This window comes from Corvus hawaiiensis, chromosome 24 (genome assembly GCF_020740725.1).
Source record: "Corvus hawaiiensis isolate bCorHaw1 chromosome 24, bCorHaw1.pri.cur, whole genome shotgun sequence".
Classification (NCBI taxonomy): domain Eukaryota; kingdom Metazoa; phylum Chordata; class Aves; order Passeriformes; family Corvidae; genus Corvus; species Corvus hawaiiensis.
Genome location: NC_063236.1, coordinates 1,746,573 through 1,761,461, shown reverse-complemented (window position 1 = coordinate 1,761,461; position 14,889 = coordinate 1,746,573). Strand labels below are relative to the sequence as shown.

At 71.1% G+C, this 14,889-nt stretch overlaps 3 protein-coding genes across 6 annotated transcripts; 1 reads left to right on the top strand and 2 right to left on the bottom strand.

The window, feature by feature from the left end:
• Positions 1–943: 943 nt before the first annotated feature.
• Positions 944–6,238, bottom strand: LOC125338006 (uridylate-specific endoribonuclease C-like). Its single transcript, XM_048328320.1, has 8 exons — positions 6,170–6,238; positions 5,712–5,929; positions 4,941–5,300; positions 4,061–4,260; positions 3,231–3,347; positions 2,886–2,992; positions 1,275–1,417; positions 944–1,100 (listed from the first exon to the last, which is right to left on the bottom strand). Exons 1-8 carry the CDS (start codon positions 6,236–6,238, stop codon positions 1,004–1,006), a joined length of 1,311 nt encoding a protein of 436 aa, XP_048184277.1. The 3' UTR covers positions 944–1,003.
• Positions 6,239–6,413: 175 nt separating this feature from the next.
• Positions 6,414–10,208, top strand: TSPAN31 (tetraspanin 31). Its single transcript, XM_048327984.1, has 6 exons — positions 6,414–6,546; positions 7,216–7,383; positions 8,291–8,371; positions 8,745–8,921; positions 9,300–9,422; positions 9,509–10,208. The coding sequence occupies exons 1-6, from the start codon at positions 6,484–6,486 to the stop codon at positions 9,581–9,583; spliced, it is 687 nt and encodes a 228-aa protein (XP_048183941.1). The 5' UTR covers positions 6,414–6,483; the 3' UTR covers positions 9,584–10,208.
• Positions 10,209–10,288: 80 nt separating this feature from the next.
• Positions 10,289–14,888, bottom strand: CDK4 (cyclin dependent kinase 4). 4 transcript variants are annotated; one of them, XM_048328014.1, is made up of 8 exons: positions 14,838–14,888; positions 13,571–13,783; positions 12,858–12,993; positions 12,619–12,786; positions 12,041–12,150; positions 11,507–11,566; positions 11,034–11,169; positions 10,289–10,661 (listed from the first exon to the last, which is right to left on the bottom strand). In XM_048328014.1, the coding sequence occupies exons 2-8, from the start codon at positions 13,780–13,782 to the stop codon at positions 10,575–10,577; spliced, it is 909 nt and encodes a 302-aa protein (XP_048183971.1). In that variant the 5' UTR covers position 13,783; positions 14,838–14,888; the 3' UTR covers positions 10,289–10,574. The 4 variants fall into 4 exon arrangements, with proteins under 4 accessions (XP_048183971.1, XP_048183972.1, XP_048183968.1 ...); XM_048328015.1 differs by lacking the exon at positions 14,838–14,888 and adding an exon at positions 14,514–14,557; XM_048328011.1 differs by lacking the exon at positions 14,838–14,888 and having other exon boundaries at positions 13,571–13,889.
• Between the last annotated feature and the right edge of the window lies 1 nt (position 14,889).

Below are 14,889 nucleotides of genomic sequence, written 5' to 3'. Positions count from 1 at the left end.
CGTCACGGGCCTGGGAACGGCGGGGCCCGGCCCCATGGGCGCGTCGGGACACGCCGGGACGCGCCGGGGCCCGCCGGGGCACGGGGCACAGCCCGGAACGCCCCGACGCGCCACCTCCGGCCGCCACGCCACGGCCACGCCACGCCACGGCCACGCCACGGCCACGCCAGCGACGTGCCAGGGATGCGGGTGGGGGGACAGCGGCACAGGGGACACGCGTTGGGGACAGGGACACATGGGGGGGACTCAGGTGGGCACTGCGGGGGACACACCGAGGACACAGCACGTGCTGGGGCCACGCCGGGGTGCTCAGCTGGACACCCACGGGGGTCTTGTGCAGACGCGCTGGGGACACGCGTGCAGTGACACGGACACGCCAGTGACATGCTGGGGACATGTGGAGGCACACGGACATGCTACGGACACGTGTGCAGCCACAGGGACACGCCAGTGACACACGTGGAGTGACACAGACGCTGCGGGACACGTGCGCTGGGGACATGCGTGCGGTGACACACGGACACGCTAAGGACACATGTGCCATCACACAGCCCACCCCCGCATGCACGTGTGTCCCCCCCAGCCCACGCCCCCCAGGTGCCCCCGTGCCACCGCAGGGAGGGGATGAAGCTGCCAGGGGGCCTTGGAGATGTCGCTGCGTCCCCCCCAGCCACGGACTCCTGGGTCCCCCACCCCGAGTGCCCCCCTGGGAGGGAGAGGGGTCCCAGTGCCCACGGGAGGTGCCGACACCTGCAGAGGGTCCCAGCAGCCACTGTGGGGTCCCAGCACCCTCAAGGGGTCCCAGCAGCCACAGGAGACCCAACATGCACCGGGGGGTCCCAGCACTCATTGGGGGTCCCAGCACCCTCGAGGGGGTCCCAGCACCCAGCGTCCCCATCCCCTGCACGCCCCCAGGCAGAGGTGGGATTTGGGGTCCTGTGGAGGGGTTTATTGAGGGGTGAAGAGGGCTCATGGGGGGGGTCATGGGGGTGTTTTGGAAGGGTCAGGGGGTGAGGGGGTACGCCGAGGCCACGAGGCGCTGCTTGTCCCAGGTGTAGGTCTGGATGGTGGCGGCTTCTCCCCCCAGGCTGACGTGGCACCTGCGAGGACAGGTGAGGGTGACCCCGGGTCTGAGGCCCCCGGGTGGGTGCCATAACCCCTGGGTGGTTGTCAGGTCGCCCCCTTCGGGCAGGTGCCAGCCACCTCCCCCAGTGCCCCCCAGCTCGCCCCCCTCGGGCAGGTGCCAGCCCCCTTCCCCAGTGCCCCCCACTCACTGGCGGTCGGGGCGGGCCAGGAAGCAGAGGGTGAACAGCGCCAGGTCGAACTCGGGGCTGGAGCCCACCAGGAGCGACCCCCGGGGTTTGGAGTGCCCGTCCCAGCGGAACTGCAGCGACAGCACGTCCGGGAAGCCCGTCCACTGCGGGGGGGGGACGGGCCGGGGGTCACAGAGGGGACACACAGGGGGACACCCCGCCCGTGGGCACGGGGGGACCATCGGGGCTCGGGGTGCCCATCCCAGCGGGTCACTGCGGGGGTGTCGCGGCGGGTACAGACGTGGGGTCACGGTGTGTGCATGGGGTACCCCAGGTGTGGGGGGCAGGGACACAGGAGGCCCCTGGGTGTGGTGCCGGGGGTCCCTGGGTATGGACACGGGGGGACGGGGACACCAGGGGTGCTGCAGGTGGAGGATGGTGACAGGGAACGGGGAGGGTGGGGGCCACCAGTGGGACGCAGGGGGCCACAAGGGACAGGGTGGTGGCTGAAGGGGGTGAGGGGGTCTCAGGGGCATTGTGGGTGGGCACAATGACAGGGACCCCGAGGGTCATCCTAGGGGACAGAGACCCGGGGGGACATTGTGGGGGATGGGGGCAGGAGGGGAACCCGAGGGCTGCTCCGTGTCCCTATCCCCCACTCAGGGGATCCGCCCCGTGTCCCCCAGTGTCACCCCCATCCCTCACTCAGGGAGTCCCCCGTGTTCCCGTCCTCATCACATCCCCCTCCTCTGCATGTTCCTTTAGTGCCCCCGGTGTCCCTGTGTCCTCCCGTGTCCCCCCATGTCCTCCCGTGTCCCCCGTGTCCCCTCGTGTCCCCCTGTGTCCCCCATGTCCCCCTGTGTCCCCCATGTCCCCCATGTCCTCCTGTGTCCCCCGTGTCCCCATGTTGCCCCGTGTCCCCTTGTGTCCCCCCCTGTCCCCCCGTGTCCCCCTGTCCCCACTCACGGGCCCATCCCAGCTGTAGCCCAGGTACTCCAGCCGCCCCCATGTCCCCGTGTCCCCCCATTCCCCCGTGTCCCCCTGTGTCCCCCCGTCCCCCTGTACCCCCGTGTCCCCCCGTCCCCCCGTGTCCCCCCGTCCCCCTGTGTCCTCCCTGTCCCCCCGTGTCCCCCCGTGTCCCCCCGTGTCCCCCGTGTCCCCCTGTGTCCTCCCTGTCCCCCCGTGTCCCCCGTGTCCCCCGTGTCCCCATGTCCCTCCGTGTCCCCCGTGTCCCCCTGTGTCCCCGTGTCCCCTTGTGTCCCCCTGTGTCCCCCTCTGTCCTCCCTGTCCCCCTGTGTCCCCCCGTGTCCCCCCATGTCCCTCCATGTCCCCCGTGTCCCCCTGTGTCCCCCCTGTCCCCCTGTGTCCCCCTGTGTCCTCCCTGTCCCCCTGTCCCCACTCATGGACCCGTCCCAGCTGTAGCCCAGGTACTCCAGCCGCCCCCATGTCCCCGTGTCCCCCCTATGTCCCCCCCCGTCCCCCCGTGTCCCCCTGTGTCCCCCCTGTCCCCCTGTGTCCCCCCATGTCCCCTCGTGTCCCCCTGCCCCCCGTGTCCCCATGTCCCCTGTCCCCCGTGTCCCCGTGTCCCCCCGTGTCCCCCCGTGTCCCCCGTGTCCCCCTGTCCCCACTCACGGGCCCGTCCCAGCTGTAGCCCAGGTACTCCAGCCGCCCCGCGCGCTCCAGCGCCTGCAGCTGCACCCAGTTGTGACACCCCGACACCGAACCCTTCTTCACCTCCCCTGGGGACACAGAGAGCAGGTGACCACAGCTCCCCCCCCACGGACCCCGCACCACGGACACCCCCACGTGACCCCCGACCCACAGCCTTGGCCCCCCCAGCCCCGCCAGCTTCATCCCCATTGTCCCCCCCATCCCCTTGGTCCCCAGTCCTTCTCCCTGTTCCCTCCCCATCCCCACGGTGACCCCCTTATCTTCAGTGTCCCCCCTTGTCCCCCCAGGTCCACCAGGCCCCCTCACCATGGAACACGTGCTCGAAGCCGGAGGAATCCAGCGCCTTCCCACTGGAGCGCGAGTAGAGCCCAAACCACATGGAGTGGAGATCGGCCCGGAACGCCTCAGCCGAGGGGTACAGCCCTGGGGACACCGTGGGGGACACCCAGGGGACATGGGGTACAGCCCTGGGAACATGGGGTACAGCCCTGGGGACACCGGGGGGACACCCAGGGGACATGGGGTACAGCCCCGGGGACATGGGGTACAGCCCTGGGGATACCATGGGGACATCCTGGGGACATGGGGTACAGCCCTGGGGACAGGGTGGGATGTGTGGACAGCAGGGTTCAGCCCTAAGGACAGGACAGGGGGACAGGAGGGACACTGTGGGGACACTGTGGGGACACTGGGAGGACACTGTGGGGACACTGGGAGGACACTGGGGGGACACTGGGAGGACACTGGGAGGACACTGGGAGGACACTGCGGGGACAGGATGTACAGCCCTGCAGACTGGGGGGACACTGTGGGGACGGGGGGGACGGGGGACACTGTGGGGACACTGCAGACTGGGGGGACACTGGGAGGACACTGGGGGGACACTGGGCAGGCAGAGGGGTCACTGTGGGAACATGGTGGGGACATTGGGAACACCATGGGGACACTGTGAGGATAAGAGGGGACAGGGTGGACACTGCGGGGACACTGGGGGGACAGAGTGGACAGCCCTGCAGACTGGGGGGACACTGTGGGGACACTGTGGGGGCACTGTGGGGACAAGAGGGGAACAGGCCGGGCACATGGGGATACCGTGGGGACACCGTGGGGACACCATGAGGACAGCATGGCCCTACCCTTGCTGAGGACGAAACGCTCCAGCAGCACCAGGACCGGGGTGTCCAGGGCGGCGTCCAGGAATTCCCTCTGCTCCTGCTGCTCCTCGGCCGTCTCCGTCTCGTCCCGGCCCGTGCGCGGCTCGTAGTTATCCAGGAGCGCCAGGAGCCGGGAGAAGGTGGGACGGGCCAGCAGCTCTGGGGACACGTAGGAAAACAGCCTGGAATGGGGAGGGAGACACGTGGGAATTGGGACTGGGGAGGGAAACGTGGGATGGAAACGCCTGGGGTGGAGGGATGGGATGGGACGGGATGTGATGGGATCAATGGGATGGGATGGGATGGGATGGGATGGGATGGGATGGGATGGGATGGGATGGGATGGGATGGGATCAATGGGATGGGATGGGATCAATGGGATGGGATTGGGATGGGATGGGATGGGATGGGATGGAATCAATGGGATGGGATCAATGGGATGGGATGGGATGGGATCAATGGGATGGGATGGGGGAATGTGGGATTGGGATGGGGGATGGATGGACACACGTGGGGTGGAGATGTGGGGTGGAGGGACATGGATTTGGGGTGTAAGGATGAGGAGGGAGAAACGGGGTGGGGAGGGAAGGGTGGGACGGAGACACGTAGGAGCAGGATGTCGGGATGAGGACAGAGACAGGCGGGATGAAGGTGTAGGATCAGGGGATGTGGGATCAGGATAGAGGGATGGGATCAAGGGACGAGGATGGAGCCAGGTGGGTTTGGGACAGAGGGGTGGGATGGAGTGGGATGGAGACGGGTGGGACAGAGAGCAAGAAGGGCAGAGGGGTGGAGGGGATGGACGAGAGTGAGAACACGGTGGGTGCTGAGTCCCCCGAACCCCCCCCAACCCTGTCCCCACCTCTCGGTGCCGCTCCCCGAGCCCTGCAGGTTCAGCTCCAGCTGCCCCGGCCCGGCCCGGTTCGAGTCTGCCGCGAGCAGCTGCTCCGAGAGCTCCCGGAGCTCGGCGTCCGACACAGCCCGGGGGGACCCCGGCACCGCCCGGGGGGGCTCCGGCACCTCCCGGGGCTCCGGCACCACCCGGGGCTCCGGCACCGCCCGGGGGGACCCCGGCACCGCCCGGGGCTCCGGCACCGCTCTGGGGGACCCCGGCACCGCCCGGGGCTCCGGCACCTCCCGGGGGGGCTCCGGCACCACCCGGGGCTCCGGCACCGCCCGGGGGGACCCCGGCACCGCCCGGGGAACAGGGGGGGCCTCCCCGCTGCCCCCCGCGCCGGTCACCACCAGCAGCCACAGCAGCCACAGAGCCATCGCGGCCCCCCCCCCCCCGGGCCCGCTGTCGCTTATAGCTGCCGCTATCGCCGCGATAACGCCACAAGGTCGCGATGTGGCCTCGACAGAGGGGAAGACCCCAGGGGGGACCCCCCCCCCCCAGCCACCCCAGGGCTGGCTGGGGGGCGGCTGCACCCCCAATTCCCCCCGTCTCTGTCCGCGAAGGTTGGTTTGGGGAGTCGCAGCCCAAAATTTGACCCCTCCCCGGGGTGTTGGCACCTCCAAATCTGTCCCCCCCCCCGCCCCCCCGGAGCTGTTTAATGTTTAAGGAACCAAATGTGGTCCCTCAAGGACTTCCCAGGGGGGAGGTGACGGCCCCTCCAAACCGCTCCACACCCACCTCGGGGGACACAGGGGGGTATTTGGGGTACGGGGGGGCGGCAGGAGCAGGGCGGGACCCTGGGGGGAGCCATGGAGGACCTTGAGAAGGGTCGGGGAGCCCAGAAGGATCTGAGGGTCATGGAAGGGAATCTGGGGGGGCCTTGAGGCAGCGGGGGGGAGATCATCGGGGTCTCTTAGACCGGGGGGGCTATGGGAGTCCTCAGGCATGAAGGGTCTCTTGGGGGGGATAGGGGGGCTGGGGGGCTATAGGGGGATCCTGGGGGGCTGGGGGGGCCCTTGGGGTCAGTAGGGCTGGGGGGGCTTCTCGAGGGTTCCTGGAGGGCTCCGGGGTTTGGCGGGGCTGGGACTTTGTGCTGGGGGGGGGGCTCGGGGGTCCCGGGGGCGGGGCGAGGCCGCGGGGGGCTGGGCAGGAGCCTCAGGGAGGCCCCGCCCCCTCCCGGGGAGGCCCCGCCCCACCATCGGCGGCCCCGCGCGCATGCGCAGCGCAGACGGCGCTCGTCCGGCTGTGGGCGGGGCTATGCCCATATACGGGCGGGGGGGCGGGGCCATGGGGGTGGTGGGCGGGGTTTGTGGGCGGGGCTATGGAGGAACACGGGGTGGGCGGGGCTTTGCGCCCTGCGCACGCGCAGTGCGGGCGGGCGCGCGCGGGGCGCGGGGCCGCGGTTTAAAGGGGCCGCGGCGCGGGGACCCCGGAACCCCCCGAGCCCCCCCCCCCCCGGGACCCCCCGAACCCCGGAACCCCCGGAGCCCCGGGAGCCCCCGCCCCCGCCATGGTCTGCGGCGGCTTCGCCTGTTCGCGCAACGCGCTCTGCGCCCTCAACGTGGTTTATGTGGTGAGCGGGGGGGGGGGGGGGGGGGATGAGGGGGATTGGGGACCCCTCTGCTCTGGGGGGGGCGGGGACCACCCTGTCTGGGGTGGTGGGGAGGGGCTGCGGGGTCCCATGCGGAGGCCAGGGGGGAGTTTGGGGAGGTCTGGACAGCGGGGGGACACCCTCCCAATTTGGGGTTGTGGGGACCAGGGACCCCCGTGGGGGGGAAGTTGGGGATCCCCAAACTTTGGGAGGGGGGGACCTCCTGGAACCCCCGGTCTGGGGGCGGCGAGGGGCTGTGGGACTCCCCCTTACAGGGTGGGAGATGGAGGGGAGGGGCTCGGGGGTCCCGGGGAGGGTCAGGGGACGCCCCAAAACCATAAGAGGGGGTGGGGTCAAAGGCCACATCCCCCCCATATCCACACGACCGGGAGGGGCTGGGAATTCCGGGGGGCTGGGGAGACCCTGGGGACACCCTGACCCCCCCTCAGGTGGCCTGAGGGCCCTGGGCTGTGGGTTCCCCACACACTGTGGCCCCCTCCAGGTGGCCCCGAGGAACCCCCCCCCCCCCTCCCCAAAATGCTCCTGGGGCCCTCGGGCTGTGGGGGGGGCACGGAGGGGGTGACACCGCCCCGGTGCTTGGGGGGATCTCCGGGGGTGTCCCGGAGCCCCCTGACCGCGGTGCCCCCCCAGCTGGTGGGGGTGCTGCTGGTGGGGGTGGCGGGCTGGGCCCGGGGCCTGGGCATGGGCTCCAGCCCCCCCCTGCTCGGCGGAGCCTTCGCCGTCGGCGTCTTCCTCCTGCTGATCGCGGGGCTGGGGCTGCTCGGGGCCCTGCGGCACCACCAGGTCCTGCTCTTCTTCGTATCCTTCGCCGGCGGCGGGCACCGAACCTCCACTGGGGACAGCCCGGGGAGCCCCCAGCCCCTCCCGGTGTCCCCCAGCCCCCCTGAGAGCCCCCAGCCCCTCCCGGTGTCCCCCAGCCCCTCTAGGAGCCCCAAGCCCCTCCCGGTGTCCCCCAGCCCCTCCCTGTGTCCCCAAGCCCCCCTCAGAGCCCCCAGCCCCTCCCGGTGTCCCCAAGCCCCTCCCGGTGTCCCCCAGCCCCTCTAGGAGCCCCCAGCCTCTCCCTGTGTCCCCAAGCCCCTCCCAGTGTCCCCCAGCCACTCCCGGTGTTCCCAAGCCCCTCTAGGAGCCCCCAGCCCCTCTCGGTGTCCCCCAGCCACTCCCGGTGTTCCCAAGCCCCCCTGAGAGCCCCCTCCCTGTGTCCCCCAGACCCTCTAGGAGCCCCCAGCCCCTCCCGGTGTCCCCCAAGCCCCTCCCTGTGTCCCCAAGCCGCTCCCGGTGTCCCTAAGCCCCTCTAGGAGCCCCCAGCCCCTCCCTGTGTCCCCAAGCCCCTCCCGATGTCCCCCAACCCCTCTAGGAGCCCCCAGCCCCTCCCGGTGTCCCCAAGCCCCCCTGAGAGCCCCCAGCCCCTCCCTGTGTCCCCAAGCCCCTCTGCCCCCGCCCCACCCGTGGCACCACCAGGTCCTGCTCCTCTTTGTCCCCTTCGGGAGGGGATGTCCCAAAGCCCTCCCGGATCCCCAGCACCCCCCTGGATGTCCCCGCCACCCCTCTCAGGGTCCCACCCTCTCCCCTCTGTGTCCCCTTTGATGGGGGCTCCAAACCCCGCCCGGGGGCCCCAAAACCTGCCCGGGGCTGGGTCTGGGGAGGTTCCGGAGGGGTTCTGGGGGGGATTCTCTGTGTGTGTGGCCCCCCCCTTGACCCCCCCAAGTACGTGCTGATCCTGGGCCTGGTGTTCCTGTGCCAGCTCGGCGTGTCCTGCGCCTGCCTCGCCCTGGGCCGGGAGGCTCAGGTGGGTCATGGGGTCACCCCCCCGCACCCCACAAAACACCCCTGGGACCCCACAGCTCCATGGGGGGCTCAGGGAATGCCCCCCCCTCCCCAAACCCTGGATCTCAGATGGGTCATACCTCCTGGAGACCCCCCAGAATCCCTCTGGGACCCCCACCCCACCCCTGGGACACCCCCAGGAGCTTCACAAGTCATCCCACAATCCTGGGTGCTCAGGGACCCCCCCACACCCCACAACCCTTGGTGGGGGGGGGCGGGATCCTCCCAGCCCTGGGAGGGGCACGAAGGGGCACCGACTGATTTGGGGGGTGGGAGGGGTCCTGGCGGGCACTGATGGATTTTGGGGTTCACTGACCGATTTTTGGGGTCCCCAGGAGCGGTTGCTGCGCTCGGCCTGGCCCCTGCTGAGCGGGGGGGCGCGGGGGGAGCTGCAGCGCAGGCTGGGCTGTTGCGGTCTGGGGGAGCCCCCCGGGACCCCCCCTCCTGCCAGCCCTGCCCCGCTGAGCCCCACCGGGCTGGAGCCCCCCTGGGAGCCCCAAAACTGCCCCGCTGTGAGTCTGGGGGGGGGGGGGGCGGTGGGGGTGTTTGGGGATCCCCGGGGGGGGGGGGGGGAATTGAGGGGGGGTGTTTAGGGGGTGATTGGGGAGGTGGGGGGTAATGGGGGGGCAGGGGGATTTGGGGACACCGCTGGGGGAAGAGACTGAGGGGTTGGATGGGGACCCCCGAGGGGTGGCGGAGGGTTGGGTTTTTGGGGGGGGGGGAGGAAACAGAGGGAGTTTGGGGAAGCCCCCGGATGTGCTGAACCCCCCCAGGAGGGTCCCACCCCCCCCCTGCTGCATGTCCTGGGGCAATGTGGGGGTTTGAGGACCCCCGGGGGTGGGCAGGGGGTGTTGGAGACCCCTCCCCAACCCTCCTGTGTCCCCCCCCAGAGGTGCCAGTTCCCCCCAGGGGGAGTCCCCCCGTGCCCCCCCTGCGCCCCACAACTGCTGCAGCACTCGGACCAGGCCCTCAAGATTCTGGGGGGGGTCGGGCTGTTCTTCAGCTTCACCGAGGTACGGGGGGGCGGGGGGGGAGCCGGGGGGGGTCTCGAGGGGTTGGGGGGGTCCAGCAGAGCCACCAACCCCCCCGTTTCTTGCAGGTTTTGGGGGTCTGGCTCGCCCTCCGCTTCCGGAACCAGCGGGACCCCCGCGCCAACCCCGGAGCCTTCCTATAGTGGGGGGGGGGGGGGGGGGGGCACACACCCGGGGGGGGGGGGGTCACGGCCTTGAGGGGGGGTCCAGAACCCCCCAAACGCTGACCAGCTGCCCCCCTGCAGCTGCATGAAGCACTGGGGACATGGACCCCCCCCCCCCCCCACAAATCAGGGGGTGACCTCCCCCCCCGCCCCAGAGGGGCCGTGAGGCAGAGTCGTCCCCCCCCCAGTCTCCCCATCTCAGTCTGACCTCTCCCAAACTGGTTTGTACTGGTCATTCTGACACCCCCAGCCCCCCCACCGTGTGTCCCCCGGGGGGGGTCCTGGTCACCCCCATGCTGGGGAGGGACACACGGGGAAGGACCCCCACCACATCCCAGTCTGACCCCTCCCAAACTGGGAGATTCCCCTCCCCCCACCCTTGTGGGCATTGGGGGCTGGGGGGGGGGAGGGGTGCGCAGGGGGGGTCATGACCTTCCCAAACCCAGCAGGCCCCCCCCATCCCAGCACTCCTGAACTGGTCCGTACTGGTTCACACTGGGATGAGTGACCCCCCCCCCCCCCAGTGTGTGTGTCCCCCCCCAGACCTAATGGGGGGGAGGGAGGGGGGGCAGGGGGACGCCTCCCAATAAACACACAACACTGACCGTGGCTCGGGGTCATTTTGGGGTGCCCCCCCGGGGTGCAGTGACCCCCCCACGGCCACCCCCAGTGACACAGGACGCACAGGTTGGGGGGGGTGCTGCCCACTCCCCTTTATTGGCAGACAAACGGGGGACCCCAAAACCACCCCCCCCCCCACCCCAGTAAAGGGGGTTTCCCCCCAAACCCAGTCCTGCTGTCCCCGGGGGGGTTCAGGGTGTTTGGGGGGGGGACACCCCTCACCCCCCCTCACGAGGACCAGTGGGAGGGGCTTAGGGGGTGTTTTTGGGGGGTGTCACCCCACAGTTCCACCGTGCAGGTCCGAGCGCCCTGGGGGGTGCTCAGGGGTGTTTTTGGGGGTGGGGGGGTGTCACCCCTCGTCCCCCCCCTGCAGGTATCGGTGCCCCAGGGCCTCGTGAGCCGAAATTCGCTTGTGGGGGCTGAAGGTCAGCAGTGCCTGGGGGGGAGGGGGGGACACCGGACGGGACAGTGTCAGGGACATGGGGGGGGGCAGCACTATGACCACCACCCCAAAGGGGCTGCACAGGTCAGGGAGGCCCCATCACGTCCCCCCCAGGTGTCCCCGACCGTCACACTCACACACAGTACCCCCGTGTCCCCATTCCTGGGGTGTCCCTAGTCCCACCCCGTGTGCCCCTCCCGCATGTCCCCTCCCCTGGTGTCCCCATTCCTGGAGTGTCCCTAGTCCCACCCCGTGTGCCCCCCCAACATGTCCCCTCCCCTGGTGTCCCCATTCCCCCCCCCCCAGCACCAGCAGCTGTGTCCCCACGCTGTCCCCCCGCCAACGTCCCCTCGTGTCCCCCCTCACCAGCAGCAGCTGCTCCCCGCTGTCCCCCAGCTCGGGGACCTCCCCCCGGGGCTCGCGGGGGGCGCAGGGGGCGAAGGCGTCCCTGGGCAGGGCCACGTCCTGCGGCCACTCGTCCTCGTGGGGCAGCCCGATCAGCCTGGGGGGGCACGGGGATCAGGGGGGCCCTGAACTGACCTCCCCCCCGCCCCCCAAACCACCCCCCCAGAACAGGTCTCCAAATGGGTCCCCTGCTCGCAGAACCCCACCCAGAACAGCCCCCCCCGCCCCCCCCCATAGGAGCCCCCCGGGAAATCTCTGCTTGCACCCCCCAGCTCATCCCCCCACAAACCCCCCCTCCCCACCCCCAGGTGCCCCCTCCCCATTCCAGCCCTCAAAACCCCCCCTTGGGCCCTGGCCCAGCCCTGCCCCAACCCCCCATAGCCCCTCTCCCCCCTGGGACAGCCCCCCCAAACCAGGACCTCCCAGCCCCCCACCCCACACACTCGAAGATCTTCCCCAGCTGATCGGCCTCCGACGTCCCGCAGAACAGCGGCCTAGGGGGGACAGGGGACACGAGGGTGCCGCTGGCGTGGGGACACAGGGGACACCCCCCTGCCGCTGGCACCCACGGCGAGGGGCGGCCGGAGGGACCCCAGGAGTGTCCCCATGTCCCCCCAACCTGTGTCCCCCGCCATGTCCTCGTGTCCCTCCCATGTCCCCCATCCCGTGGGAACCTGTGTTCTGTGTCCTCATGTGCCCCCTCGCTTACCCCACCCCTTGTCCCCCCCGTCCCTGTGTGCCCCACCCCATATCCTCCCCCTTTGTCCCCTGTGTCTGGGTCTGTGTGCTTGTGTCTCCCCTGCGTGTCCCTGTGTCCCCCCACCCTGTGTCCCCTCCGTGTCCCTGTGTCCCCATCTCTCCCTCCTATGCCCCCCACCCGATGTCCCCCCCATGTCCCTTTGTTCCCCCATGTGCCCCCCCAGCCTGTGTCCCCCCCGTGTCCCCCGGTGTCCCCGGTGTCCCCTCACTTCCTGCGGAACATCTCAGCGAAGATGCACCCGACACTCCACATGTCCACGGGGGACGCGTAGGCGGCCCGGAGCAGCACCTCGGGGGCTCTGTACCACAGTGTCACCACCTGTCCCCCACCGTGGGACCCACAGTGTCACCAGGGACCCCCTGGCACCCACAGACCCCCACCCAGAGCAGCACCTCGGGGGTCTGGTAGCGCTGTGTCCCCACAGTGTCACCGCAGTGTCACCCTGTGACCCACCGCGGGACCCACAGCACCCAGCAGTGACCCACTGACCATTCCTCAGGGGCGTGGTACCACAGCGTCCCCACAGTGTCACCCTGTGACCCACAGCTCCTGGGGGTCACGGCCACCATCACCTGATGCCACCTGGGACCCCCAGCTCCCACGGCCACCTGGCTCTAGGGCCACCCAAGACCCTCAGCTCCTGGGGGTCACCGCCACCCCAACCCACGGCCACCGGGACCCACACCCAGCCCCGTGTGGCCCCCCCCGGGACCCCAAACTCCCAGGACTTCCCAGTCCCGATCCCACCTGGGACCCCCGGCACCCCGCAGCCCCCCCCGGACGCACCACAGGGGTCAGGGCCATGTGGCAGCTGTAGATCCGGGCCAGCCCGAAATCGGCCACCTTGAGCTGGCCCGCGCTGGTCACCAGCACGTTCTGGGGCTTGAGGTCGCGGTGGACGATGCGCTGGGCGTGCAGGAAGTCCAGGGCGCGCAGGAACTGCCGCATCAGGTCCTGGGGGGAGGACATGGGCTCAGCGACCCCCCCCTGCACCCCCCGGGGCCTCGGGACCCCCCCACACCCACCTTGATGGTGTCGGGGGGCAGCCCCGGCGCCGGCGCTTTCTCCAGGAAGGTTTTCAGGTCCTGCTCCACGTGCTCGAACACCAGCGTGACCTTGGCCTCGTGCGGGGTGCGGGCACTGGCACACACGTCCATCAGCCTGGGGACAGGGACACGTCCATCAGCCTGGGGACAGGGACACGGGGACGGGGACGGGGTGGGGGGGACGCAGGGAGATGTGACAGGGGCCGTGGGGTGTGACAGAGACCGCGGGACAGCGGGGGTGGCTCTGCGAGCCACAGTGGTGCTCCCCACCCCCACTGCTGTGCCCTGGGAGCCCCATCAACCCTGGGCCCCCCTTCTCTGTCCTGGGACTCCATCACTCACCTGGGACCCCCATCCCTGCCCTGGGAACCCCATCACTCACCTGGGACCCCCATCCCTGCTCTGGGACCCCCATCCCTGCCCTGGGATCCCCCATCCCTGCCCTGGGACCCCATCACTCACCTGGGACGCTCATCCCTGCCCCGGGACCCCATCACTCACCTGGGACCCCCATTCCTGCCCCGGGACCCCCATCCCTGCCCCGGGACCCCATCACTCACCTGGGACCCCCATCCCTGCTCTGGGACCCCCATCCCTGCCCCGGTACCCCCATTCCTGCCCCGGTGCCCCCCTCCCCGCTGCCCCATGGGGTGACCGGAGCGGCGGTGCCGCGGGGCAGCTCCGGCTCTCACCGGACGATGTTGGGGTGCTCGAGGTGCTCGAGGCGCCGCAGCAGGGCCACCTCGCGCACGGTGCTGGGGGGCAGCCCGGCCCCCCCCGTGGGCACCCGCACGTTCTTGAGCGCCACGAAGCGCCCGCTCAGCCGGTCCCGAGCCTTGAACACGGCGCCGTGCGCGCCCACGCCCAGCTCGGCCACCGGCTCGTACTGCACCTCCTGCGCCATCCTGGGGGGGGCCGGGACCCTCAGGGACACCCCGAAACCGACATCCATCCCCCCAGCACCCCACGGCGCCATCCTGGGGGGCGAGAGCCTCAGGGACACCCCGAAACCCGACATCCCCCCCCCCAACACCCCGCACCAAACCGCGCCATCCTGGGGTGTCCGGCACCCTTCAGCCCCCAGCCCCCCACACCTCCTGCGCCATCCGGGGGGGAGAGACCCTCAGGGACACCCCAAAACCGACATCCCCCCCGCCCCAGCACCCCGCACCGCCCTCCTGGGGTGCCCAAACCCCGCAGTGAGACCCCGGCACCCTCCAGCCCCTCACACCTCCTGGCATCCCAGTGTGCCCCCAGCACCCCACAGGGAGGGACTCCCCCTCCCCAGCACCCCACGGCCCCCAGCCCTGCATCCCAAATCCCCCATCTCTCCTCGGTGCCCACCCGGTGCCCTCCCCTCACCCCAAAGCCCCCAGCTCTCTCCGGTGCCCAGCACAGGTCAGACCCCCCCCCCCCCAACCCTGCACCCCCAAACCAGCGCTCCCCGACCCCCCCCAACCCCGCACAACCACTGGGACCCCCCCAGCCCCCCCCAAACCAGCCACCCTCAGCCCCCCGCGACCCCTGGGCGCTGCCCCTGCCCCCCGACCCGCGGGGGCCCCCCCGGGGTTGGAGGGGGGGAGGTGCCAAAGTTGGGGGGGGTCCCACGCGCGCCGGGGGGACCCCGGAACTCACCGGGCGGCGCGCGGGGCAGGGGGGAGGGGCGGGGGCGCCGGAACAGGCGGGAGGGGCGGGCGGAAGGGCCGGGGGGGAGGGGCGGGGCGGGGGGAGGGGCGAGGGGACCCCCCGGGAACCCCCGGGACGGGGGGGGGGGGAGGGGCAGCGCCCGGGCCGGGCTCGAACCCGCGGCCGTGGCGGGAGCAGCGGGGCGGGGGGGCCCCCAGAAGGCAGGACCCCCCCCCCCCCACCTGATGGCCACGGCCCCCTCCCCTCTCGCCCCGCCCCCGCCCCCCCCGGCTCAGGGGTCTCCAACGCCCCCAGGTCCCCCCCGGCACTCACCGGTCCGGTTCCAGAAGGTTCCCTCACCTGAGGTCACTCCGGTCCCCTCCCT

Bases quoted from the DNA above. Each gene is read 5' to 3' on its own strand.
- LOC125338006 (XM_048328320.1), bottom strand. From the start codon at position 6,238: ATGGGCATAGCCCCGCCCACAGCCGGACGAGCGCCGTCTGCGCTGCGC. The intron at 5,301-5,711 runs GTGGGTGTGGAG...CGCGGGGGGCAG, and splicing joins ACCCCCCTGTGTCCCCCGAG to CGGGGAGGCCCCCCCTGTTC. The intron at 2,993-3,230 runs GTGAGGGGGCCT...CTGTGTCCCCAG, and splicing joins CTTCGAGCACGTGTTCCATG to GGGAGGTGAAGAAGGGTTCG.
- CDK4 (XM_048328011.1), bottom strand. From the start codon at position 13,854: ATGGCGCCGTGGGGTGCTGGGGGGATGGATGTCGGTTTCGGGGTGTCC. The intron at 12,151-12,618 runs GTGCGTCCGGGG...GGTGGGGGACAG, and splicing joins ACATGGCCCTGACCCCTGTG to GTGGTGACACTGTGGTACAG. The intron at 10,662-11,033 runs GTGAGGGGGGAC...CCTCCCCCCCAG, and splicing joins GCGGGGAGCAGCTGCTGCTG to GCACTGCTGACCTTCAGCCC.
- TSPAN31 (XM_048327984.1), top strand. From the start codon at position 6,484: ATGGTCTGCGGCGGCTTCGCCTGTTCGCGCAACGCGCTCTGCGCCCTC. The intron at 6,547-7,215 runs GTGAGCGGGGGG...GTGCCCCCCCAG, and splicing joins CCCTCAACGTGGTTTATGTG to CTGGTGGGGGTGCTGCTGGT. The intron at 8,372-8,744 runs GTGGGTCATGGG...TGGGGTCCCCAG, and splicing joins CCCTGGGCCGGGAGGCTCAG to GAGCGGTTGCTGCGCTCGGC.